This window comes from Chiloscyllium punctatum, chromosome 30, assembly GCF_047496795.1.
Source record: "Chiloscyllium punctatum isolate Juve2018m chromosome 30, sChiPun1.3, whole genome shotgun sequence".
Classification (NCBI taxonomy): domain Eukaryota; kingdom Metazoa; phylum Chordata; class Chondrichthyes; order Orectolobiformes; family Hemiscylliidae; genus Chiloscyllium; species Chiloscyllium punctatum.
Window position 1 is genome coordinate 1,882,301 of NC_092768.1, and position 24,715 is coordinate 1,907,015.

Sequence of the window (24,715 nt, forward strand, 5' to 3'; positions counted from 1 at the left end):
AGGGTTCAGAAAAGATTTATAAGGATGTTGCTCGGGTTGGAGGGTTTGAGCTACAGGGACAGGCTGAACAGGCTGGGGCTGTTTTCACTGGAGCGTCGGAGGCTGAGGGGTGACCTTATAGAGGTTTACAAAATTATGAGGGGCATGGATAGGATAAATAGGCAAAGTCTTTACCCTGGGGTTGGGGAGTCCAGAACTAGAGGGCATTGGTTTAGGGTGAGAGGGGAAAGATATAAAAGAGAGCTAAGGGGCAATTTTTTCACACAGAGAGTGGTATGGGTATGGAATGAGCTGCCAGAGGAAGTGATGGAGGCTGATACAATTACAACATTTAAGAGGCATTTGGATGGGTATATGAATAGGAAGGGTTTGGAAGGATATGGGCCGGGTGCTGGCAGGTGGGACTAGATTGGGTTGGGATATCTGGTCGGAGTGGACGGGTTGGACCAAAGGGTCTGTTTCTGTGCTGTACATCCCTATGACTCAATGAACTGTCCTTCCAACCTGGATCGCGCCATGCTGGTTAGATTGCGCCTTGAATGCTGTGTGTGGTTTTAGTCTCCGAATCTCAGCAAAGATATTATAGCCGTAGGAGGAGTACATCAAAGGTTCACCAGACTTGCTCCTGGGAAGGAGAGTCCGGGAAAAGTGGGCCCCGTATTCTCCAGAGTTCCAAACAACAGGATTGTGAAATTGCCTACCACAGAGAGCCATGGGGAGCATAGTCTTTGAGTACGTTTGAGGTGGGGATTGTTAGACCTCTGAGTATTGGCGACTGACAGGGTTATAGGGATGGGGTTGGGGAAAAGACAATGAAAGGTTTGATCAGCCACTATCGTATGGAACAGAGGGACAGGTCCGATGGACTGAATAGAATACTCCTGTTGCTCAGGTTCGTCCCCTTTCCTCAGGTCCACAACCTCCCATGGAGTGTTAAGAAAGATCCAAAGGGGATGCTTGTGTGACATGGTGAATGGCAGGATGCGTTAAACAATGAAGAGGCCGAAGGGAGTGGTAATGAATAGGAACAAAAGATGTTCCCTGGTGGACATGTGATGAACCATGGCCGACTGAAAGTGGGGAGAGGTGGGCCTGGGGCGATGGGAGGGGATATGAGACAAACAGGGAAAGCTGCAAAGCGAAGACAGAGACTGCAGTCTGAAATGGTGGGGGCTAAGGTTGAGTGTAGAGCAAGGGATGAAGTGCATTGGGTTCCATCACTCACTGCAGCAAGCTGACAACAGGGAGGTCAGAGTGGGAGCAGAATGAAAATTAACCCGACTATCTTGAGTCCCTACAATGTGGAAGTGGGCCCTTCAGCCCAAGAAGTCCACACCGACCCTCCGACGGGTATCCCACCCAAACCCATTCCCCGTCCTATCGCTCTACATTTACCTCTGACTAATGCACTGTCTTGCCCAACACTTGAGGTTGAAATGTGTTTCTTGCACAATGACCTGGGACGCATTGCCCCAAAGGCGAGTAGAATCACTTTCGAAAGGGAATTGGAAAAGAAGAAGAAATAGGGATGGAGCAGGAAGGTGGATCTAATTGGTATTATTTTCAATGGGCACAACGGACCGATCCCCTTCTGTGTGTCTGATTCCAGTTTCCTGCATCAGGTAAATACTGTGCGCTCTGCCTCATTAAACTATGCTGCCAAAGCTCACGGTGCAATGTTTCTCTTGGGGCTGAGTGTGATCAGAGTGGGACCGGTGAAACGCGATGTATTTCCATGTACAGCCACTTGTGAAGAACAGTCCCTCATCCTAATGCTGTTGAAGTACTCAGCTCATGAATATACAAGTGCACCAAGAAAATTCAAAATAAAAGCTGAACGTTGGAATCGTGGTTTTATGTCAACTCTCCTTGATTCGGTCTCTCCCCAGCTTCTAACTCTTACTCACCAAAAGTTCTCTTTCACCCAACACCAGAAACTGGATACATTGTCATGTTTTGACAAAGGCTCAAGGGCACATAATGGTAACTCTGTTTTTTTCTCTCTCTTTGTAGATACTGCCAGACCTGCCGAGTTTCTGTTTCAGATTATCAGTATCCACAGTCTTTTGTTCTACTTTGCCAAGTGCTGCTCTGCCCTTCGGTTTGGCTCTGACTTTCCTTTCCTCTCGGTTGGCTCCATTTACTGCATTGAATGAAATGGGCAGCGACCCCTGCTTCCAGTTTCTAGTACGGCTCGTTCACGGAATGTCAGTGCCTGAGCCAACGTTTACTGCCCATCCCTAACTGCCCAGGAGAATGTGGTGGTGAGTTGGGTGGTTGTAGAGGCATCGATGGTGCCGTAAGGTTCCAGTTTCTGATCAGGCAACAGTGAAACAGCAAGTCAGAGTGGGGATCATCTGGAAGGGAAACTTGCACGTGGCTGTGCTCCCATACCTGCAGCCCTTTGGCCTCCAGGTAGTGAATATCATGAGTTTGAAAGCTGTGCATTGGTGCATTGCTGCACCGCATCTTGGAGACAGTAGACACTGCTGCTACTGAGCATCGGCGGTGGAGGGAAGAGAGTGTTTGCCGATATGGCTGCTTTGTCCTGGATCCCAACATTTCCGCCCCCTCCAAACAGACCCCACCACCAGGGATATATTTCCCGCCCCACCCCTTTCCGCCTTCCGCAAAGAGCGTTCCCTCCGTGACTACCTGGTCAGGTCCACGCCCCCCTACAACCCACTCTCCCATCCTGGCACTTTCCCCTGCCACCGCAGGAATTGCAAAACCCTGCGCCCACCCCTCCTCCCTCACCTCCATCCAAGACCCTAAAGGAGCCTTCCACATCCATCAAAGTTTTACCTGCCCATCCACTAATATCATTTATTGTATCCGTTGCTCCCGATGTGGTCTCCTCTACATTGGGGAGACTGGGCGCCTCCTAGCAGAGCGCTTTAGGGAACATCTCCGAGACACCCGCACCAATCAACCACACCGCCCCATGGCCCAACATTTCAACTCCCCCTCCTACTCAGCCAAGGACATGGAGGTCCTGGGCCTCCTTCACCGCTGCTCCCTCACCACCAGACGCCTGGAGGAAGAACGCCTCATCTTCCGCCTCGGAACACTTCAACCTTAGGGCATCAATGTGGACTTCAACAGTTTCCTCATTTCCCTTTCCCCCACCTCACCCTAGTTCCAAACTTCCAGCTCAGCACCGTCCCCATGACTTGTCCTACCTGCCTATCTCCTTTTCCACCTATCCACTCCACCCTCTCCTCCCTGACCTATCACCTTCACCCCCTCCCCCACTCACCCATTGTACTCTATGCTACTTTCTCCCCACCCCCACCCTCCTCTCACTTATCTCTCCACCCTTCAGGCTCTCTGCTGTATTCCTGATGAAGGGCTTTTGCCCGAAACGTCAATTTTACTGCTCCTCAGATGCTGCCTGAACTGCTGTGCTTTTCCAGCACCACAAATCCAGACATCTGGTTTCCAGCATCTGCCGTCATTGTTTTTACCTTGTCCTGGATGGTGTCGAGCTTCTTGAGTGTTAGAAACTGCACTTATCCAGGCAAGTGGGGTGCATTTTGTCACACCTCTGAATTGGACAGGCTTTGGAGCCAGGAAGTGAGTTACTGACTGCACAATACCAAGCCTTTGGGCACACACTATTCATCCAGCTAGTCCAATCCAGTAATGGTCAATGGTAACCCGTAAGATGGTGACAGTGAGTGAATCAGTGATGGTGGTGCCATTGAATGTCAAGAGGAGATATTTGGATTCTCTCTCACTGGAGATAGTCATTTCTGAACAGTTCCGTACAGTACATTCCTTCATACGTAGGCGGTGCTGTTCGGGGAATCTCTGCCGATTCTCCTCCCAGACAGACACGGCACTGTGTTGGTGTCTCCGCCAATTTCCCTCCCAGACAATATTTCAGTTGAATAAAGGGAACTATGGAGCTATGAGGAAGGAGCTGGCCAAAGTTCAATGGTGCCATACCTTAGCAGGGATGACAGTGGAGGAACAATGACAGATATTTCTGTGTATAAATGCAGAAGATGCAGGATCAGTTCATTCCAAGAAGGAAGAAAGATCCTAGAAGGAGGCATGGGTGGCTGTGGCTGACGAGGGAAGTTAAGAAATATATAAAGTTAAAAGAGAAAAAGTATAACATAGCAAAGATGAGTGGGAAAACGGAGGACTGGGAAGCTTTTAAAGAACAACAGAGGATTACTAAGAAGGAAATACGCAGAGAAAAAAATGAGGTACGAAGGTAAACTGCCCAAAAATATAAAGGAGGATAGTAAAAGCTATTTTAGGTATGTGAAAGGCAAAAAAATGGTTAAGACTAAAATTGGGCCCTTGAAGACAGAAACAGGGGAATATATTACGGGGAACAAAGAAATGGCAGAAGAATTGAATTGGTACTTCAGATCTGTGTTCACTGGGGAAGACACAAGCAATCTCCCTGAGGTAACAGTGGCTGAAGGACCTGAACTTAAAGGAATTTATATTTGCCAGGAATTGGTGTAGCAGAGACTGTTAGGTCTAAAGGTTGATAAGTCCCCGGGGCCTGATGGTCTACATCCCAGGGTACTGAAGGAGGTGGCTCGAGAAATCGTGGATGCATTGGTGATTATTTTCCAGAGTTCAATAGATTTGGGATCGGTTCCTGCGGATTGGAGGGTGGCTAATGTTATACCACTTTTTAAGAAAGGAGGGAGAGAGAAAGCAGGAAATAATAGACCAGTTAGTCTGACCTCAGTGGTGGGAAAGATGCTGGAGTCTATTATAAAGGATGAAATTACGACACATCTGGATAGTAGTAACAGGATAGGTCAGAGTCAGCATGGATTTATGAAGGGGATCTCATGCTTGACCAATCTTCTAGAATTTTTGAGGATATAATCCTGAAGGTGGACGAGGGAGATCTAGTAGATGTAGTGTACCTGGACTTTCAGAAAGCTTTTGATAAAGTCCCACATAGGAGGTTAGTGAGCAAAATTAGGGTGCATGGTATTGGGGGCAAAGTACTAACTTGGATTGAAAGTTGGTTGGCTGACAGGAAACAAAGAGTAGTGATAAATGGCTCCATTTTGGAATGTCAGGCAGTGACCAGTGGGGTACCGCAGGGATCAGTTCTGGGAATGCAGCTTTTTACAATATATATTAATGATATAGAAGATGGTATTAGTAATAACATTAGCAAATTTGCTGATGATACTAAGCTGGGTGGTAGGGTGAAATGTGCGGAGGATGTGAGGAGATTACAGGGTGACCTGGACAGGTTAGGTGAGTGGTCAGATGCATGGCAGATGCAGTTTAATGTGGATAAATGTATGGTTATCCACTTTGGTGGCAAGAACAGGAAGGTAGATTACTACCTAAATGGAATCAATTTAAGTAAAGGGGCAGTAACAAAGAGACCTGGGTGTTCTTGTACACCAGTCAATGAAGGTAAGCATGCAGGTACAGCAGGTAGTGAAGAAGGCTAATAGCATGCTGGCTTTCATAACAAGAGGGATTGAGTATAGAAGCAAAGAGGTTCTTCTGCAGCTGTACGGGGCCCTGGTGAGACCACACCTGGAGTACTGTGTGCAGTTCTGGTCTCCAAATTTCAGGAAAGACATTCTGGCTATTGAGGGAGTGCAGCGTAGGTTCACGAGGTCAATTCCTGGAATGGCGGGACTACCTTACGCTGAAAGACTGGAGCGACTGGGCTTGTATACCCTTGAGTTTAGAAGACTGAGAGGGGATCTGATTGAGACATATAAGATTATTAAAGGATTGGACACTCTGGAGGCAGGAAACATGTTTCCACTGATGGGTGAGTCCCAAACCAGAGGACACAGCTTAAAAATACGGGGTAAACCATTTAGGACAAAGATGAGGAGAAACTTCTTCACCCAGAGAGTGGTGGCTGTGTGGAATGCTCTGCTCCAGAGGGCAGTGGAGGGCCAGTCTCTGGATTCATTTAAGAAAGAATTGGATAGAGCTCTCAAGGATAGTGGAATCAAGGGTTATGGAGATAAGGCAGGAACAGGATACTGATTAAGGATGATCAGCCATGATCATATTGAATGGTAATGCAGGCTCGAAGGGCAGAATGGCCTCCTCCTGCACTTATTGTCTATTGTCTATTGACAGAGGCGGCGCTGCAGTTGGAGTCTCCGCTGATTCCCCTCCCGGACTGAGGAGGCGGCACGCTATCGGTGACTCCGCCGATTCTCCTCCCGGACAGAGGTGTCGCTGCAGCCGGAGTCTCCGCCGATTTCCCCTCCCGGACAGAGGCGGCGCTGCAGGCGGAGTCTCCGCCGATTTCCCCTCCCGGACAGAGGCGGCGCTGCAGGCGGAGTCTCCGCCGATTTCCCCTCCCGGACAGAGGCGGCGCTGCAGCCGGAGTCTCCGCCGATGTCCCCTCCCGGACAGAGGCGGCGCTGCAGGCGGGGTATCCGCCGATTTCCCCTCCCGGACAGAGGCGGCGCTGCAGCCGGAGTCTCCGCCGATGTCCCCTCCCGGACAGAGGCGGCGCTGCAGGCGGAGTCTCCGCCCCTCTCCCTCTGCTGTCTGTCGGTGTCGGGAGCCGGGGACCCAGGGGTTGTTGCGCATGCGGGCTGTTGTCGGGGGGGGAGGTGCCGGTGAGGCTGTGTCTGTTGTGGGGTTGGTCGGGACAGAGGCCTAGTTCCTCCGGGTGGAGCCTGTTGACCGGAGACGGTGAGTGTGGTCAGCGATTACTAACATATACATTTACCCTGAACCCTGTTAGTGTTGGGTCTCCATTACACAAGGTCATCAATTAACCCGAGTCCCCATTAACACCAGGTCCCCCATTTACCCCGAGTCCCCATTAACCGAATTTCCCATTTACCCCGAGTCCCCATTAACCGAATTTCCCATTTACCCCGAGTCCCCATTAACCGAATTTCCCATTTACCCCGAGTCCCCATTAACCGAATTTCCCATTTACCCCGAGTCCCCATTAACCGAATTTCCCATTTACCCCGAGTCCCCATTAACCGAATTTCCCATTTACCCCGAGTCCCCATTAACCGAATTTCCCATTTACCCCGAGTCCCCATTAACCGAATTTCCCATTTACCCCGGGTCCCCATTAACCGAATTTCCCATTTACCCCGAGTCCCCATTAACCGAATTTCCCATTTACCCCGAGTCCCCATTAACCGAATTTCCCATTTACCCCGAGTCCCCATTAACCGAATTTCCCATTTACCCCGAGTCCCCATTAACAGAATTTCCCATTTACCCCGAGTCCCCATTAACCGAATTTCCCATTTACCCCGGGTCCCCATTAACCGAATTTCCCATTTACCCCGAGTCCCCATTAACCGAATTTCCCATTTACCCCGAGTCCCCATTAACCGAATTTCCCATTTACCCCGGGTCCCCATTAACCGAATTTCCCATTTACCCCGAGTCCCCATTAACCGAATTTCCCATTTACCCCGAGTCCCCATTAACCGAATTTCCCATTTACCCCGAGTCCCCATTAACCGAATTTCCCATTTACCCCGGGTCCCCATTAACCGAATTTCCCATTTACCCCGAGTCCCCATTAACCGAATTTCCCATTTACCCCGAGTCCCCATTAACCGAATTTCCCATTTACCCCGAGTCCCCATTAACAGAATTTCCCATTTACCCCGAGTCCCCATTAACCGAATTTCCCATTTACCCCGAGTCCCCATTAACCGAATTTCCCATTTACCCCGAGTCCCCATTAACCGAATTTCCCATTTACCCCGAGTCCCCATTAACCGAATTTCCCATTTACCCCGGGTCCCCATTAACCGAATTTCCCATTTACCCCGGGTCCCCATTAACCGAATTTCCCATTTACCCTGAGTCCCCATTAACCGAATTTCCCATTTACCCCGAGTCCCCATTAACCGAATTTCCCATTTACCCCGAGTCCCCATTAACCGAATTTCCCATTTACCCCGGGTCCCCATTAAACAAGTTTCCATTTTCCCCGAGTCCCCAATAATCAGGTTCCCCAATTGCCTCGGATTTACACTGACCAAATTCCTATTTACCTCTCATCCCCATTAATCAACTTTACATCTACCTGAGGTTGCCCATGAGCTGGGCTCCCCAATCAATCCAAGTTCCCATTAGCTGGGTTTCCCATTTATTCCTGGCCGGGTCCCCATTAAGCAGATTCTCCATTAACCCCCGGGTTTGAGTTAGCCCTGAGACCCCATTTAAACCCCAGGGTCTGCTCCAACCATACTCGTCCTAGCCGCGTTTTCTGACTGATTTACCCCTCCCCAGTTCCTGACAGGCTTTTTGTTTTGGTTTTCAAAAGAGCTTTCTTGCTCACTGTTTGAAGAGACACCACCATGGGCTCATTGGAGAAGTGGGTGAACGATGAGCTTCACCAGCTGCTGGGCCTGAGCGATAAGTACGTGGCACAGTTCCTGATTGGCACTGCCCAGCGCAGCGACAGCGTGGCAGACTTTATCCGGCGCCTGGAGGACACGGGGACCATTGACATCACACAGGGAGTCCGACGTTTCGCAGATGAGCTCTGGACGAAGGTGGGTGTTGGGGGGGGGAAGGTTGGTGGCGAGGGGCTCTTACCGCACAGGGTGGGTTGGGTTCAAGGCTGGGTCGTGGCATGTCCAGGGTGACAGGAGTTGCAGGCTGTTGGGCTCCTGAATTTGACTTGTTGTCGGTTACACCTTGTCTTGCTTCCAGGCCGTGCTTCCTCTCTTGAGCCAGTACGGTGGACGGTGCCTTTTAGGGAAACCATCTCTTCCATTTTATCAGTTCATTGCTAACCTCAAATCTTAAGCACCAGTTAGTGGGATGTGGGTGTCACTGGCTTAAGCCAGCATTCGCTGTCTGTCCCTAATTTCCTGAAGCAGATGGTGCGCCACATCCTTGAACCTCGGCTGCAGTCCTTGTGACACAGGATCAGCCCTGTGCTGTTTACAAATGGAGTTTCAGGATTTATACCCAGAGTCATACAGCACGGAAGTAGGCCTTTCAGCCCAACTCGTCCATACCAACCAGTTTTCCCGAACTGAACTAGTCTCATCCTTCTGCGTTTGGCCCATATCCCTTTAAACGTCCTTTATCCATATACCTGTCCAAAAGTCTTTTAACTTGTAATTGTGCTTGCCTCTGCCACATTCTCTGGTGGCTCGTTCCATATACGCACCTCCCTCTGGTCACTTTTAAATCTTTCCCTTCTCACCTCAAACCTGTGCCCTCCAGGTTTGAACTCCTCTTCCCTGAGAAAAAGACTGTTGACCTTATTTTTGCTCCTCATAATTCTATAAGGTCACCCCCCCCCCCCCCCAGCCTCCTGCACTCCAGGGCAAAAAAAAGGTCCCAGTTTATCCAACCTTTCCTTATTACTCAAACCCTGGGGTCTTGGTAACTCCCTTGTAAACCTTTTCTGTACATTTTCCAGTTTCATAGCATTGTCCCTATAGCACATTGACCAGAATTGTACACAGTACTCCGAGCGTAGCCTTACCAATGTCTGCAAAATGAGGCTTTAACTCCTGTACTCAGTGCACTGATGGATGAAGGATGAAGCGTGCCCAACGCCGCCTTCACCCCCAGTCAAGCTGTGACGCCACCTTCAAGGAACCTGAGTGCCCTGGTCTTTCTGTTAGACAACACTCCCCAGGGCCCTACCATTAACTGTGAAGTCCTGTCCTGGTTTGTCTTCCCAAAGGGCCTGGTTGCACACTGTAGGGATTCTGTTCTGTTTTCAATTAAAAAGAAATGCAGCACCTTGCATTCACCTGAATTAAATGCTATCTGCCGCTCCTTGGTCCACCGGCCGAGTAACGATGTTGTAGTTCCGAGTCAGGGTGACAAGTGGCTCGGAGGGTTACTTGTTTGGTGGGTGGAGGGCAGAGGTGTGGTGTTCCCATGGGTCTGCAGCCCTTGCCCTTCTGGGTGACAGAGGCTGCAGGTTTGGCAAGGCGGTGTGGAGGGAGCTGACTCTTCCCTTGCCTCCCTCGGTCAGATCCCCAGGACGCAGAAGGCTGAGAAGGCAGCGCGTGCCGTCGAGCGAGAGGCCCTCGCCATGCAACAGAAGAACCGGACTTACCTGTTACTGGAGGACAGCGAGGACAGCGGGCCCGAAGAGAAGCAGAGCCACAGTAAAGGCAAACGGGGGAAACGGAAACACATCCGGAAAAAGAGGGCAGCCTCGTCGGAGAGTGACTCCGACCACAAAATGTAAGTTTCTCAAGTGAGCGGGCTGAAACCTGTGGTCAGTAAATTGAGAGGGGGCCGTCTGACAAGGTGCCCTGTGTGTATGGAAGGGCAACAGACCGTCTGGCTGTGGGAGACGGCCGGGGACAGGAACAAACTGGCACTGTATTTGGGTTTGTTTTGACTCCTTGTCCCCTTAATGTGGCCTAGAGGCTATCTGTGACCATACCCTGTGTGTGTGTGTGTGTGTGATGTTAGATTAGGTTCCCGACAGTGTGGAAACAGGCCCTTTGGCCCAACAAGTCCACACCGACCCTCTGAAGAGCAACCCACCCAGACCCATTCCTCTACAATTTACCCCTGACTAATCGTCCTAACGCTATGGGCAATTTAGCATGTCCAGTCCACCTTAACCTGCACATCTTTGGACTGTGGGAGGAAACCGGAGCACCTGGAGGAAACTCACGCAGACATGGGGAGAATGTGCAAACTCCACTCAGACAGTCGCCTGAGGTGGGAATTGAACCCAGGTCTCTGGCGCTGTGAGGCTGCAGTGCTAACCACTGTGCCATAATCTGGCTGTTTTGGTTTAAATTTGGGTTTTCAATTTTGAGCTGATAACTTGTCTGAAGTTAACAATTAGCTCCTAAGTATTTGTGAAGCTATGGTGGTTTCTTTTAAAACCTTTTCAAAGGGCCCCTTTGGCAGCCTAATGGATATTACTTCATTAGAAGATTTCACAGCTTTGCGGGCTCTGAGAGAAATTTCTTTCAAGTTATTTCTTAGATGCTTTCTAATCTGCCCATCCAGAGCTGACGGGCTTGAACCCAGGCCTCCTGGCTCAGAGGTAAAGACGCTATCACTGTACATCAAGAAGTCTAAAGACTGACTTGGAAAAAAAGACTGAGCTTTTATCTCGAGGGTTGGAATATAAAAGCAGCGATGTGCTACTAAGACTTTATAAAGAGCTAGTTAGGCCCCATTTAGAATGCTATGTCCATGTTTGGGCCCACACCTCAGGAAGGACACCCTGGGCAATGGAGCGTGTCCAGCGGCAATTCACACTCGTGATCCCTGGAATGGTAGGCCTAACATACGATGAGGATCCTGGGATTGTATTCATTAGAGTTTAGAAGGTTGAGGGGAGAACTAATACAAACTTACAAGATAATGCGTGGCTTAGAAAGGGTGGATGCTGGGAACTTGTTTCCGTCAGGTGGAGATACTCGGACTCGTGGGCACAGCGTTAGAATTCGAGGGGGTCAATTTAAAATGGAAATGAGACATTTCTTCAGCCAGAGAGTAGTGGGCCTGTGGAATTCATTGCCACGGAGTGCAGTGGAGGCCGGGATGTTAAATGTCTTCGAGGCAGAGATTGATAAATTCTTAATCTCACAAGGAACTAAGGGATACGGGGAGAGTGAGGGTAAGTGGCGTTGTAATGCCCATCAGCCATGACTGAATGGCAGAGTGGACTCTATGGGCCGAATGGCCTTACTTCCACTCCTATGTCTTATGGAACTTTGGGGGAGCAACCATAGATGAGACGGAGAGAATTTCTTTAAATTTTACTTTGTTTCTGTGTTCTGTGAAGTCTTTGCATAGAGATACAGCAGTTGGCAAGGGGAGAATAGACTGAGACTCAAATACCTTTGAGTAAAGCGGTTAGTGATAATTCCAGATAAAAGCTAAAAGAACTGTGGATGCTAGAAGTCATCGGATTGTGTCATTGGCTTTTAAGATTGTCAGTATACTCAATCCAAACTGGATTGGAGTTTGGTATTTTTCAAGGTATGATTTAAACTGATTGGTCGAATTCAAATCTGTTTTGTCATCTCCAGGCAACCAGCTAATTGAGTTGTTCAACCAAATGTTACATTACATTTCTTCTCAGAACACTTGGTTCGGTCGGGTAGTTCTGTTGCTTTTAACTCTGTTAAAGGTACAGTGCACCCTCATCTTCATAACACCTCCCTCCTTTAGAAAAAAAATGAACCAGCATTTGAGTGATGAAAATATGGCTTAATTTTTTCTGTACTTTTTAAACACATTACCATAACATACAGATAACTCTAAGTTCAGCTTAACTTCTTCCCATTTGCCTGTGTAAATATATAAAATGAAATAAAGTCAAATCCCATCTAAACTGTAGCAGTTAAATCCGCAATAACGCGTCTGTGATTGCATTCTTCCGAACTGCAACGTGTATGATTTTTAAATTAAAAGTCTGTAACATAAGACTCCAACAAAGTAGTCTTGTCTTTAAAGCGTACTAAGAATGTAAATGGATTGTGGTCAGTGTACACAACCGTCTCCGACGTATTGTTTGTGACATACACATTAAAATGTTGTAAGGCCAGGACCAAACTCATAGCTCCTTTCTGATTGTGGACTGTTTCCTCTGGTGGATGTTGACCTTCTTCGAAAGGTAACCAACTGGCGGTTCACCTCCATCCTCGTCTTCCTGCAGGAGTACACTTCCAACTCCAAGCATTGATGGCGACTGTAAAAGATTTGGAAAAGTTTGCTGGAGCTCAAACTGGTTTGGTGGTTAGTATTGCCTTCCAGTGGTCGAATGCCTCCAGGCATTGTCCTGTCCACCGAAACCTTGTGTTCTTATTCAGCAAATCGGTTAATGGTGCCGCTCCGCTGCTGACGTTTGGAACAAACTTCCGATAGAATCCGCTGAGTCCAAAGTTTCAAAGCACCTCTTTCTTCGAGGTTGGTCGTGGAAATTCCTTGATGGCCTTCGTCTTTGCGTTCCGTGGAGTCAACCTTCCGTGACAATGCTATGCCCCAAGAACATCAGCTCTGTTTTTGCGGATTCCGTTTTATTTAAGTTTATCATCAGTTTTGTTTCACGTGGCCGTTAAAAGAGCTCTGCCAGCTCTACCTTGTGATCTTTCCAGGACTTGCATAGTCCAAATAGACCGCCCAGTTGGTTAACCCAGCCACAGCTCTGTTCGTGAATCTTTGGAATGTGGTGGGTACGTTCTTCATTCCCAAGAGCGTCACTCTAAACTGATACAACCCATTTGAGGTTACAAATGCAGAAATTTCTTTTGCCGATTCTGATAAAGGTACCTGCCAGTAACCACGCATTAAGTCCAAATTGGTGATGTAACTGGCTTGTCTGACTTTCTCGATACAGTCCTCCAATCTAGGAATTGGATAAGAGTCCAATTTTGTAATGGCGTTGACCTTCTGATGATCCAGGCAGAATTGTTGAGTCCATTCCAGTTTGGGAACTAAGACAGTTGGCGAACTCCACTCGCTCTGGCTTGGTTCAATGATGTCCTCATTGAGCATGGTCTCCACCTCCATCTGGACCTGTCTCACTTTGAAAGGATTAAGCTGATCAGGGTGTTGTTTTATTGGAGCAGTATTCCCTATGTCTACTTCATGTACAATAGCATTAGTCCTCCCCATTTGATTCTTACATATGTGCTTATACTGCAGTCACAACTCTTTCAACTGTGTTCTGTGCTCCTGAGACAGGTAGCTTGCTAACCTATCCCACTCCTCAAGGACTACTTCATTTTTTAATCTATGTTGAGGCACATCAAACTCTATATCATCTGGATTTGATACCTCACTCTGCGGGGCAGTAACTAACACCCGTTTCTCCATGTCGTTCTCTCTGGTTTAATACAGTTTCAACACGTTCATGTGACATACTCGATTCCTTTTTCTATCTAGTATCGTTACTAGATAGTCCACCTGACTCAACGTTTTCTCAATTTGATAGGGGCCACTAAACCTGGCTTTGAAGGATCTCCTACCACTGGTAACAGTACTAACATGCCATCCCCTTGGGAAAATGCCAGTGTCTCAGAGCTTTTATCTGCTACCTGCTTCATTCTCCACTGTTCCCTTTTTAGGTGGCTGTTTAGCTAACTCACCTATTCTATTTAACCTCTCCCTCACCTCTGATACATAATCCAAGTGTGAGATCTCCAACTATGGTCCAGTCAATTTTTCTTTAATTAGTTTCAAAGGGCCTCTCACTTCATGACCGAATATTAACTCGAGGGGAGTGAACTGAGTAGATTCATTTGGGGGCATCTCTAATGGCCAAACAATAAGAGTGGGGTACCTGTATCCCAACCACCCGGGTAATCCTGACAGTATGCTCTCAACATGGTCTTCAAGGTCTGATGCCACCTTTCTAAAGCTCCCTGGGATGCAGGATGATACGCACTGGATTTTAAGTGCTGTAAAGCTAAGCTATCCATAACCACCTCAAACAGCCTAGCAGTAAAATTTGACCCTCGGTCTGACTGAATTTCTCTGGGTAGCCCATACCGTGTGAAGAAAACTACTAACTCCTCTACCACCTTTGTTACCTTGATACTCTGTCATGGAATTGCTTCCGGAAATCTGGTAAACACATCCATTATGGTTAACAAGTATTAGCTCCCACTTTTAGTTCTCAGAGGGGACCTGCACAATCAATTATAACCCGCATGAAAGGTTCTTCAAATGTGGGAATCGGCAACAAAGGGGCTGGTTTTATTACCGCCTGTGGCTTACCTACCATTTGGCATGTATGACATGTACGGCAAAAGTTAACTTGTGTATTCCAGGCCAATAAAAATGTGTTTGTTCCTTAGCCTGAGTCTTTTGTACCCCTAGGTGACCTCCTACAGGTAGTTCATGTGTGACCTGTAACACCTCCTGTCTGTATGCTACCGGCAACACAATCTGGTGCACTTTGGCCCATTTCTCCTCTGCACTCAGCTGCTGCGGTCTCCATTTCCACCTTAAGATTCCATTTTTCAGATAGTAACCCTCCGGAATATTCTCTGCCTCCTTTTCAGCGTATGCATCCACATATATATCTTTTATTGTCCTGTCTTACTGTTGCAAGTCTCTTCGCCTTTTAGGGCTGAACACTTCTGTCTGACCCACTGCCTGTTCAGGTTTTTCCTGCACCATTTACGTCAAACAGGGTGTCCGCTAACTGAACCTCAATTCCTTCATCCTTCTCTTTACTTTTTGCTTCGTGCTGTGACTTATGATAGTGGGATCTGGTTGCTACACAGTCTGTGAAATTCCCGGGATATTTCTGTTTTAACTCCTTAGTTTCTTGGTCTTCCTTGGCCGTCCCACAGCAAGGGGTGTCACTCTTACCTTGGCTCCTGCCAAATTATTCCCAAGAACAAACTAAATTCCTGGAACTGACATTCTGTCAATGACTGCCACTGTAACTACCCCAGTTTTAAGTTGGCACTCCAACCTGCTCTTACGTTGGGGGATGCTAACTTTCTGTCCATCTATCCCACAAATTACCACACACTCTGGTAACAGATCAGAAAGAGTCCATATTCGTTCATCCCTTGCTATCAGCAACTGGTTAGATCCTGTATCTCTCAAAATTATAGCTTCTTATCCTTGTCCCCCTGTTCTTTCTGAGTAAACTTTACCCACCAAGGCGAATTCTTCGTAGAGATCAGGTACTAACTCCATACCGAGCCCCTGTCTAGGCTGTGCACTCTCCTGCAGTTCTTTGGCTCTTTTTGGGGTCTCCTTTACTACTTTCACTAATGCCACTGGCTTAGTTTCTTTTACCACATCTTTTCTCGCAGCCCCCTTCTTTAACAACCAGCACTGTGACTTTGTGTGTTTCACTTTACCACAGTGGAATCACCTGAGGCCTTTCATCGCCTGTCCGCCCTCTTTGGCTTCTTTTTTTTTAATCCTGTGGTAAATTCTTACCGGCGTGCTCTACTCTTGGTTTTGGGAGTGTCGGATCTCCCTTTCTCCCAGCTTCTATCCCTCACAGGATGGAATTCTGGCTTCAGTCTTATGCACCAACACGTACCCATCTGCTAATTCTGCTGCCCTTCTCACTTCCTGAGCTTTCTCTTCCTCCAGGTGAATTCTTACCATCTCTGGAAATGAGTTTTTAAACTCCTCCAAAAGAATAATCTCTCGAGTCTCAAAATTCTTACCTGTTTTCAAAGCACGCACCCATCGATCAAAATGACTATCTTTAATTCTTTCGAATTCAACAAAAGTCTGACCTGGTTCCTCCTTTGTGTTTCTGAACTGATGTCTATATGCTTCTGGTACCAATTCATGAGCACTTAAAATAGACTGGTTAACCTCTTTGTAATCTCTTGACACCTCAGCTGACAGTGCGGCAGATAACTCACTAGCTCTGCCTACCATTTTAGTCTGAACTAGCATTATCCATAACCCCTCGGACAACTCCATCTGTCTGGTCAGTTTTCCAAATGAAATAAAGAAGGCTTCAACATCTCTCTCATCAAAATGGGTAGAGTTTTGACATATTTATAAACAACACTACCTTCTCTTTTAATCTCCCATCCTGTTAACTTGACTTTGCTGACTAAGTTGCAACTTCTCAAATTCAAATTCTCCCTCTTTTTGTCTCTCCCTTTCTTCTCTCTCTCTCTCTCTCTCTCTCTCTTTTCTCAGCTAAGAACCTTCTCTCTCTTTCTCTTTCCATTTGTTTATCTTCTAACTCCATTTTCCTCAATTGTAATTTATGTTTTAGTACTTCTGCTGCACTTGTCTGTTTCTCTGAGTCACCCACGTGTTTGAGTAATTCCTTTACAATTTCAGCTTTATTTTTGTCCTTCGTTAAACCCAAAGCTAACTTCTTTGCTAATTCTAAAAGTATGGCCTTTTTCTTTCCTTCTAAACCTTCTTGACAAGTCTGAGAATCATCTTCAAATCCCAGAACCACTTTCGCAATTTTAAGAGCTATTTCTCTTACTTTTAATTTAATCAACCAGATGTCACTAAGATTAAGCAAATTGTCTCACATACGGTTTATTTAAAGATCTAGAACACTAAGCTGCAAGTGTTTAAATCTGCCGGGACATTTTGTACCCCAAATCTATTCAAATTTATCTAAGCCAGTTCAAGTCACGGATCCGAGCCCCTAAACTGTTACGACACGAGGTAAACTCTCCTGCTTAATTTAAAACCAGCAGCACAGGAAAGATTTATCCCTTGTAATCTGAAAATTCGATAGGCCAAGAACTAGTTAAAGTAAAAATTAACAACTTTACTTCTTACAGTATAACAGAGAATAATTAACTAACAACTATTTACAATTCCTTACTCTAACCTATCTGTTACCTTCTCTGATATAATACTGGTCCGATAAGACTCCCGATTACAATTTACAAAACAAGAAATCTTACCTCAAAACCAGACTGCTTTTGTTTTCTCTGATTTCTGGACTTCTTAGGGGTTTCTTCTTCACAGGTCACTGATCGTTATAGGTACCTTTTCAAACGAACTATTTTTCGGGCAGTCTTTTGACGTGCTGGGGCTTGGCAGTTCTCCTCTCAACTGTTCAATTTCCCCAGGTCTTATATACCCAAAGCATCAGATTATGTCATTAACTTGTAAGATTGTCAATATACTCAATTCAAACTGAATTGGAGTTTGGTATTTTTCAGGATGTAATTTAAACTGATTGGCCTAATTCAAATCTATTTTGTCGTCTCCAGGGCAACCAGCTAATTAAGTTGTTCGGCCAAATGTTGCATTGTATTTCTTTTCAGAACACTTGGTTCTGTCATGTAGTTGTGTTCCTTTTAACTCTGTTAAAGGTACAGTGCACCCACATCTTCATAACAGCTTTCTTTATTAATGAAAATTGTATGTCTCTATCTGTGAGGGATAGCCCTCATTAAAACCAAACCAAAATCTGATCTAGATTTCAGTCTGGGTTTTGACTTGTCTGGTATTGACTTAAGCAGAGGGTCATTGCAACTAGGGCAGCAGGACTTAGAGGGGACAGCCTGTAGAGGTGAAATGAATCCTACTGAATAGCCTGTACCTTTGACATCAGGAAAAGGAACCCGTCGCCACAGAAACTGTCGGGATCTGAAGAAGAAGAATGGGAAAAGGAGGAGAAGGATCGCTTGAAAGATCTGGAGGAGCGAGATGCTTTCGCCGAGCGTATCAAGCAACGGGACAAGGACAGGACCCGAAATATCCTGGAGCGCTCTGATAAGAAGGTAGGGGCATGTTCGCAGAGACACGGGACCATGGCAACAGGACCATGGCCTTTCGGTCCCTCGAGGCAGTTTTCATTCAGGCCATGGCTCTCTCCAATTACTACAGCTAGAATACTGTCTCAGTGAGAGGGAGAGTGAAGATACTGCCCGATATAACCTGAGGGTCAAATTGTCTCGTCGTTCCCTGTCTAAACCTTGACACTTCCCTCACTTAGATTCCAGTGTTGAACTATATCTTTCATTTATCCGTGACATATGGACATCACTGACCAGGCCAGTATTTGTTGTCCCTCCGTATTTGTCCAGAGGGCAGTTGCTCTGGGCCTGGGGTCACGTAGGCCAGACCGAGTAAGGATGATAGATTTCCCTCCCTAAACAAGTATTAGTAAACTCATATCCAAATATCCAAACATGGTCTTGTAAACCATGTTAATGCATGTTTATATCATTAAAAATCACACAACAGCGCTGCTCCAAAAGCTGGTGCTTCCAATTAAACCTGTTACACTATAACACTATTACAGACTGGAATCTAATCGAGAGGTTCAGATGGTTTATATATAGAATAACGGGTACCTGTGAGTGAGTTACAGTCTGGAAACTAATCGAGGGGTTCAGATGGTTTATATATAGAATAATGGATATCTGGGAGTGAGGTACAGACTGGAATCTAATCGAGAGGTTCAGATGGTTTATATATAGAATAATGGATACCTGTGAGTGAGTTACAGTCTGGAATCTAATCGAGGAGTTCAGATGGTTTATATACAGAATAATGGATATCTGGGAGTGAGGTACAGACTGGAATCTAATCGAGGGGTTCAGATGGTTTATATATAGAATAATGGATACCTGGGAATGAGTTACAGTCTGGAATCTAATCGAGGAGTTCAGATGGTTTATATATAGAATAATGGATACCTGGGAATGAGTTACAGTCTGGAATCTAATCGAGGAGTTCAGATGGTTTATATACAGAATAATGGATATCTGGGAGTGAGGTACAGACTGGAATCTAATCGAGGGGTTCAGATGGTTTATATACAGAATAATGGATACCTGGGAGTGAGTTACAGACTGGAATCTAATCGAGGGGTTCAGGTGGTTTATATATACAGAATAATGGATACCTGGGAGTGAGGTACAGACTGGAATCTAATCGAGGGGTTCAGATGGTTTATATATAGCATAATGGATACCTGGGAGTGAGGTACAGACTGGAATCTAATCGAGGGGTTCAGATGGTTTATATACAGAATAATGGATACCTGGGAGTGAGGTACAGACTGGAATCTAATCGAGGGGTTCAGATGGTTTATATATACAGAATAATGGATACCTGGGCGTGAGTTACAGACGGGAATCTAATCGAGGGGTTCAGATGGTTTATATATAGAATAATGGATACCTGGGAGTGAGTTACAGACTGGAATCTAATTGAGGGGTTCAGATGGTTTATATATAGAATAATGGATACCTGGGAGTGAGTTACAGACTGGAATCTAATCGAGGGGTTCAGATGGTTTATATATAGAATAATGGATACCTGGGAGTGAGTTACAGACTGGAATCTAATCGAGGGGTTCAGATGGTTTATATATAGAATAATGGATACCTGGGAGTGAGTTGCAGACTGGAATCTAATCGAGGGGTTCAGATGGTTTATATATAGAATAATGGATGCCTGGGAGTGAGTTACAGACTGGAATCTAATCGAGGGGTTCAGATGGTTTATATATAGAATAATGGATACCAGGGAGTGAGTTACAGACTGGAATCTAATCGAGGGGTTCAGATGGTTTATATACAGAATAATGGATACCTGGGAGTGAGTTACAGACTGGAATCTAATCCAGGGGTTCAGATGATTACAGGCTGCGGAATGGGCTATCTGTGAACAAGTATAGAAGGCATGTGTTCTATGGTTAATGAGGGATTTCTCAGTCCTGCTTTTTCCCGTTCCAGGCCTACGAGGAAGCTCAGAAACGTCTGAAGATGGGCGAGGAAGACCGGCGGGCAATGGTACGATGGGGAGTGAAGTCGGCTTTCCGTTTGGAGGTTGGAGAGCATCATGTCTCTCTGCAGGGTTCGACACGGCCACTGTGCACCTTGCGTTAGGGTCAAGGGGCAGCCCTTCACTTGCTCTGCCCTCTCTCGCTGCGCAGAGCCATTGAAAAGACAGGGTGACCACAGGCACCCTCAACAGCGCCCGTCCCCACTCTAGGTTCTGCGGCAGCTTCGCAGCCATGGGTCGAGCTGAGTTGTGAGATGGGTGCTGCCTGGGTCAGTCACTGCCTGTCACCCTGAATGCTCCGGGTTCATCAGCTTCAGTGGAAGGCCAATCCCAAGGGGTTAAGTGTGGAACAATCTTTGCCCGAGGTTTCAAGGGTGGTGTCCCATTGAGGGACCACAGGAAGACTCCTTCGAGGATCATAGCTGTGTGTTTGCTCTCGACCAAACCCACGCTCTTCCTGTCCTAGGAGTGTCTGACGGGGGCATTGTGATGTGAGCTTTAATTCCAGTTTAAAACACTAAAGGGGCCATTACCTTGATCCTAAACCTGTGCTGTCCCTGTTCTGGCAGTGTCTGATGGGGAGAGTGTAGAGTGGATTTCGCTTTCAGTTTTAAAGAATAGACGGATCTTTATTCTATTGAAACTGTTTGCTGTGGCTGTCCCAGGAGTGTTCGATGGGGGCTGGGGGCTTACAGTGTGGAAGTAGGCCATTTGGCCCATCGAGTCACACCGACCCTCCGAACAGCATCCCACCCAGACCCACACTCTCCACCCTGTCCCTGTAACCCCACATTTCCCATGGTTAATCCACCTAGCCTGCATATCCCCAGACACTATGGGGGAATTTCCCATGACCAATCCACTTACCCCGCGCATCTTTGTACTATGGGAGGAAACCGGAGCACCCGGACGAAACCCGCCCAGACATGGGGGAGAATGAGCAAACTCTACACAGACAGTCACCCGAGGATGGGATCGAACCAGGGCCCCCAGCACTGTGAGATAGCTTTTCTCTGTGCCCACCCTGATTGTGTTCAATGGAGACGGTATAGAATGATCTAACCCACATTGAGAATAGTCGGAGAAGGTGGAGTGAAGAGGGGACCCTGCTTTCCCCTGCGCCTGCTGGCAGTACTCAGTGGGACCACTGCACAGAGTAGGTTCAGTACGACTGTCAATGGATGCCTGAAATGGAAAACGTTTCCATTCTCAAATACTAACCTCCTTTCACTGGTCAGTGCAAAGATTCCTGAAGTACGGAGGAAATTGTAACGAACGATGGGAAAAGATAACAAAATCAGTGTCATGCAATGCATGTCTGGTGTGTGTTTGTGTCTATATATAAAGGTTGACCATTGCTCAGCATGCAAAAACCCCCCGATCCCTGGCGCTCATGTTTCCCCTCCAGATCCCGGAGCTGCGCAAGAGGTCCCGGAGAGATTACCTGGGCAAGCGAGAGCAGGAGAAGCTGGAGGACCTGGAGGCGGAAATCCTGGACGACGAGTACCTGTTCTCCGCGACTGACCTCAGCAACCGGGAGAAGCAGCAGCTGGACTACAAGAAGAAAGTGCGCGACCTGGCACGGGAGTACAAAGCAGCCGGAGAGCAGGAGAAGCAGGAGCAGAGCAACCGCTATTACATGCCCGAGGAGTCCCGCAGCAAGGTTGGTACGGCCTTGGGGGGGGGGGGGGGAGTGTTGGTGGGGGTTTGTTGAGGGGGGATATGGGTCGGGGGTGTGGGAGGGGGCGACGTAGGTCGGAACCGGGCGTCAGGAGGCTGTGGGTGGATTGGGGGAGGTGTGGGAGGATGTGGGATGTTGTGTGGGGGGGCACTACCCCACAGGGGAGCTGCTGGGTGCAGCTCCGGGACGTGTGTTACACAACACAGCTCGGGGATTGTGTTTGACAGCAGCAGGTCACAGTGAACACCCTTACCCCCCCACACTAGGGGAAACGACACTTTGCCATTCACCTTATCTATGCCCCTCATGATTTTATAAATCTGTATGTGGTCACCTGTCATCCTCCCACACTCCATTGGTGAAAAAGCCCCAGCCTCTTCTCATAACCCAAACCTCCCATTCCTGGTAAATGTTCTCTGAGCCCTCTCCAGCTTAATAATATCCTTTTTAACCGTCCGACCCTGACTGCACTGTGACAGGTTGGCACCTGAGCTGCACAGCTGCCAGTCACCGGTCGCTGCCTCTGCGTCCTCTTTGACCGTTTTCCCGTTTCCCATCCTCGCACTGACCCTTTGCTTTGTGCCGCAGCCTTGACTCATTGCTACCCTTTGTGTTTTGTCAGAAAGTTCCGGATCGCTACGAGGAGCCCAAGGCGGATGACAAACATGCCCCTCGGGACGAGCAGAGGCGTTGGGAGGAGGAGCACATGGACGCGGCGCTGTTAAAATTCGGGGCCCGGGACGCCAGGGAGCGCAACCAGCAGAAGGAGTACGAGTTTGTGCTGGAGGAGGACGAGATGATTGACTTTGTGACCACCGTCACCATGCAGGGAACCGTGTCTAAGGTAGGCTGCACGGTGACAGTGGTGTCATACAGCATGGAAACAGACCCTTTGGTCCAACCATCATCCCAAACCAAACCAATCCCACTTGTCTGCACTTAGTCCATATTCCTCCCGACCTTTCCTATTCATGTACCTATCTTTTAAATGTCTTTTAAATGTTGTCATTGTACCCGCATCCACCACTTACTCTGGAAGTTCATTTCACACAGGAACCACTCTATATATCTTTTGAAACTCTTTCTTCTCTCACCTTCAAAATTATGTCTCCAACTCCCCCGCCCGAGGGAAAAGCCACCTGCCATTCAATTTGTCCATGGCCCTCATGGTTTTGTAAACCTCAGTAGGGTCACCTCTCAACCTCTCCCGCTCCAGTGAAAACAGTCCCAGCCTCCCCTCGTAACTCAAACCCTCCATTCCTGACTGCATCCTGGCAGATTGTTTCTGAACGCTCTCCAGCTTAATAATATCCTTTCTGTAACAGGGCTACCTGAACTGGACACAGTACACCCCAGAGGAGGCCTCACCAACATCCTGTACACCTCAACATAACATCCCAACTCCTATACTCAAAGGGCTGAGCAATGAAGACAAGCATGCTGAATGCCTTCTTAACCACCCTGTCTATCTGTATTATGTTTATCTGAATCCCTAGAACTCTTTGTTCTACACCACTACCCAAAGCCCTCAATTGTATAAGTCTTGCCCTTGTTTGTTTACTGGGCTAGAAGTTCAGAGCCACTGGAGTCAGACAGCGCAGAAAAGGCCATATGGCACATCAAGTTTGCATCGACAATAACTACCACTAAAGGCATACTAATCCCAAATTCCTGCACCAGTCCCCCTGTCCTTAAATGTTATGATATTTCAAGCGCCCATCCAAATATTTTTGGAAGGTTTGTAGGGTTACTGACCTCCACTACCGTCTCAGGCAGTGCATTCCAGATTCCCACCACCTGCTGAGTGAAAAGGTTTTTCCTCAAATCCCCTCTGAAACTCCTGTCCTTTACCCCAAAACTGTGACCCCTCCACCAAGGGGAGTAGTCAGTCCCTATGCACCCTATCTATACCCCTCATAACGTTATACACTTCGATCACGCCCCCGCCCCAGTCTTCTCTAACTCTCGAGAAAACTGTCCAAGCCCATCTCCTTCCCGCTCAGTTTCTCCATCCCAGGCAACATGCTGGTGAACCTCCTCTGTGTACCCCGTCCCTCACATCCTTCCTGTAGTGAGGTAACCAGGGTGGCACACAGTACTCCAGCTATGGCCTAACCAATGCTCTGTACGACTCCAGCATTACCTCCTTGCTCTTTTAATCTCTGGCACAAGTGTCCCATATTCCTCCTTGACTATCCTATTCACATTGTCTGCTGACTTCAGGGATCTGTGAGTAATTACCCCCAAGATCCCTCTGAGCAACCCAGTGAACTGCCACTCATTAAATACAACTTCATCTTGTTTCCCCTTCCAAAGACTGAGATTGAAGGTCTGGAGATTTGGGTTCAAATCCCTACCTGGCTGGGAGAAATTTAATTAAGTTACAGTTCTGGCATAAATTTCTAAACTCCTAAGTAATGATCATGAACCTACTGATTCTCAGACAAACCTATCTGGCTCAAAAGGGTGAATGTGGAAAGGAAATTTATGCTCATGGGAGAATCTAGAATTAGGAATTACTGTGTTAAGAGTAAAGGTCCCAGCGAGGATGTAAAGGTTTCTTCTTAGAGGGTCTCTGGTCTTTGGGACGCTGTCCAAGGTAGACAGGAAAAGTGCTGTCCCATTCCAAAGTCACACTTATTTACCTGTTTTTCCATCCCAGGATGAAAAGGCAGAAATGTCGGAGGCAGAGAAGCAGAAAATGACTCTCCAGGAGGTGAGGAGGAGCCTACCTGTCTTCCCCTACCGTCAGGACCTGCTGGCAGCTATCGCTGAGCACCAGATCCTCATCATCGAGGGCGAGACGGGCTCTGGCAAAACAACCCAGATCCCCCAGTATCTGTACGAGGAGGTGAGTGTCAGTTCAGG

At 47.3% G+C, this 24,715-nt stretch overlaps 1 protein-coding gene across 1 annotated transcript in view; it reads left to right on the forward strand.

The window, feature by feature from the left end:
* Positions 1–6,561: 6,561 nt before the first annotated feature.
* dhx16 (DEAH (Asp-Glu-Ala-His) box polypeptide 16) overlaps positions 6,562–24,715 on the forward strand; it is a 47,786-nt gene continuing 29,632 nt past the window's right edge. Inside the window, exons 1-8 of the mRNA XM_072549778.1 lie at positions 6,562–6,666; positions 8,279–8,510; positions 9,959–10,173; positions 17,984–18,152; positions 20,118–20,174; positions 21,575–21,829; positions 22,470–22,691; positions 24,510–24,698. Coding sequence (XP_072405879.1) covers positions 8,313–8,510; positions 9,959–10,173; positions 17,984–18,152; positions 20,118–20,174; positions 21,575–21,829; positions 22,470–22,691; positions 24,510–24,698 — 1,305 coding nt within the window. The 5' untranslated portion in view covers positions 6,562–6,666; positions 8,279–8,312. The remainder of the gene's footprint in view (positions 6,667–8,278; positions 8,511–9,958; positions 10,174–17,983; positions 18,153–20,117; positions 20,175–21,574; positions 21,830–22,469; positions 22,692–24,509; positions 24,699–24,715) is intronic.